Source organism: Pteropus alecto, unplaced genomic scaffold (assembly GCF_000325575.1).
Source record: "Pteropus alecto unplaced genomic scaffold, ASM32557v1 scaffold106, whole genome shotgun sequence".
NCBI classification, from domain to species: domain Eukaryota; kingdom Metazoa; phylum Chordata; class Mammalia; order Chiroptera; family Pteropodidae; genus Pteropus; species Pteropus alecto.
This window is the reverse complement of record NW_006442103.1, coordinates 18,108,748-18,109,478: the sequence shown is the minus strand read 5'-3', so window position 1 is coordinate 18,109,478 and position 731 is coordinate 18,108,748. Positions and strand designations below refer to the sequence as shown.

The window sequence follows — 731 nt, the reverse complement described above, 5'->3', positions numbered from 1 at the left end:
CCCCTGCGACTACGAGGGCCGCTTTTCCCGACTTCACGGTCGCCCCCCGGGCTTCCTGCACTGCGCCTCCTTCGGGGACCCCCACGTGCGCAGCTTCCACCACCACTTTCACACCTGCCGCGTCCAAGGAGCCTGGCCCCTGCTGGACAATGACTTTCTATTTGTCCAGGCCACCAGCTTCCCCGTGGCATCGGGGACCAACGCCACCACCACCCGGAAGGTCAGGACGCAACTGCTCCCCCAGATCCTCTCAGGGTCACCCCGCGGCACCGCTCGCATCCCGCTCGCATCCCGCTCCCATCCCGTCCCCACGACCTGTCGGCCACGCCCCCTATTCCCTCCCCTCCTCCAGCGCCCCCACGCCCGGAATCGCCCCCACCAAACGCCTGCTCCTGGAAACCACTTTCCTCTGGTGCGGATGTCACTCAAATTCAGAAAACCCTGAGGGGAGGCTGGAGAGAGGAGAGCCCAGGAGCCCCGGGGTGGGGTTGCGGAAGGGGGCGCTTCTTTCTGTGGGAGCTGCTGGGACGAAGATAAAAAGGGGGAGAGTCCAGCGAGCACGAGTCCTGTGGAGTCCCGTGTCACGACACGAGGAGGAAAGATGGGGGAGTGAGGGCCACGCTGAGCCTGGACTCTCTGGGATCCCTGACTGTGACTGGGGGGGCGGGGGATGGAGGTACCCGGAGCCCGAAATGAACTGTTTTCCTTCTTGCCCTCACAGCTGACCGTTA

The 731-nt window shown here is 64.8% G+C and overlaps 1 protein-coding gene across 1 annotated transcript in view; it reads left to right on the top strand.

The window, feature by feature from the left end:
* The window catches only part of HJV (hemojuvelin BMP co-receptor), a 2,180-nt gene that overhangs the window by 850 nt on the left and 599 nt on the right, over positions 1-731 (top strand). The window contains exons 3-4 of the mRNA XM_006919832.1: positions 3-220; positions 722-731. The exon at positions 722-731 is cut by the window's right edge and continues 599 nt beyond it. Coding sequence (XP_006919894.1) covers positions 3-220; positions 722-731 — 228 coding nt within the window. The remainder of the gene's footprint in view (positions 1-2; positions 221-721) is intronic.